The sequence below is a fragment of the Loa loa genome (assembly GCF_000183805.2).
Source record: "Loa loa unplaced genomic scaffold supercont3.2953, whole genome shotgun sequence".
Lineage (NCBI taxonomy): Eukaryota > Metazoa > Nematoda > Chromadorea > Rhabditida > Onchocercidae > Loa > Loa loa.
The window spans coordinates 1-1,165 of NW_018111131.1; the positions used below are offsets into that span (position 1 = coordinate 1).

The 1,165-nt window shown below is 29.4% G+C and overlaps 1 protein-coding gene across 1 annotated transcript; it reads left to right on the top strand.

The window, feature by feature from the left end:
- Window positions 1–93: 93 nt before the first annotated feature.
- Window positions 94–438, top strand: LOAG_15854 (hypothetical protein; the record flags this gene model as incomplete). The annotated part of the gene is made up of 1 exon (XM_003151342.1): window positions 94–438. The coding sequence occupies one exon, from the start codon at window positions 94–96 to the stop codon at window positions 436–438; it is 345 nt and encodes a 114-aa protein (XP_003151390.1).
- Between the last annotated feature and the right edge of the window lie 727 nt (window positions 439–1,165).

Here is a 1,165-nt window from a genome sequence, read left to right on the forward strand (position 1 = left end):
AATGCTAGTAAACAAATACAGTCATATTTATCAGTAAATGTTTCATAGTAGTAAAAAAAGTAGAAAAACAAACAAAGACGTGAAAGAAATTGGATGACTTCACCTTCTAGACGTAAACACGTACGATTTGATTGCTCACGTTCATCTTCTATTATCACTACTACTACTTCTACTACTACTACTACTACTACTATCACTGCTATTACTACTACTACAGCTACTTCATCATCATCACAATCAGTATCATCATTGTTACAAAATTATTCCGGTTTCGATATCAAGAATAGTTCTCAAAATTTAATTCAGTCATATTTTCCCACTTTATCGTTTCCATCATCTAATACTACAATAAAGGAAGCATCATTATCATCTCTCATTACTCCAACATTATCATCAACATTATTATTCCATTCACGGGATTCTTCCTATTATCAATAAACTTACCCACAACAAACTTTGCACTTGCCTAACTCCGCCCTACCTCAATATTATCAGCCGAAGTCAATTATCAGGAATAGCCATATCTTCAAAACAGCTGCTGTTGATCAACCATATGAAAATACCTCATCATCCATTCCTTATTCCAATATCCAATCTCTAATTTCAATATCACCACAACTACAAGTTACAACGATCTCTTCATATCTCGCTAACAGCATGAATTATCTGTCAAATTTGGATATGGTTAAATCTTCGAGATCACAATCGCAACCACATCAGGTTAACATTAATAACTTTACTAATGTATTTTTTTCTTTCAAATTATCTTAACTTGTCATCAAAATTTATTTTTAATCGTGCAAATTATAAAGTTGAAATTCATTTTGTTGGAAATTTCGAATTTTAGAATTATTATTTTTTATTTTTGAAAAAGTCCGTGTAAAATTATAATGATTAAAAGGCTTAAATTGCAAAATTTGCAAAATTTTAACGAGTATATGCATGTGAGAAATGGCAGAAAATTTTAATCTTAATAATAACGCAAGTTTTAATCTTGGTAATTTCTGTTACTGATATTAGATGAGTGGAAAAACGGAGGTCAAAATAAAAAGCCTATTATTTTCCTACTGATGTAACCAACTAAAAAATGCAAACAATACAATAATCAAAAGTTTGATGGTCATATTATATGTTTCTTGATTATTGTCAAATTTAAATTTGTCTA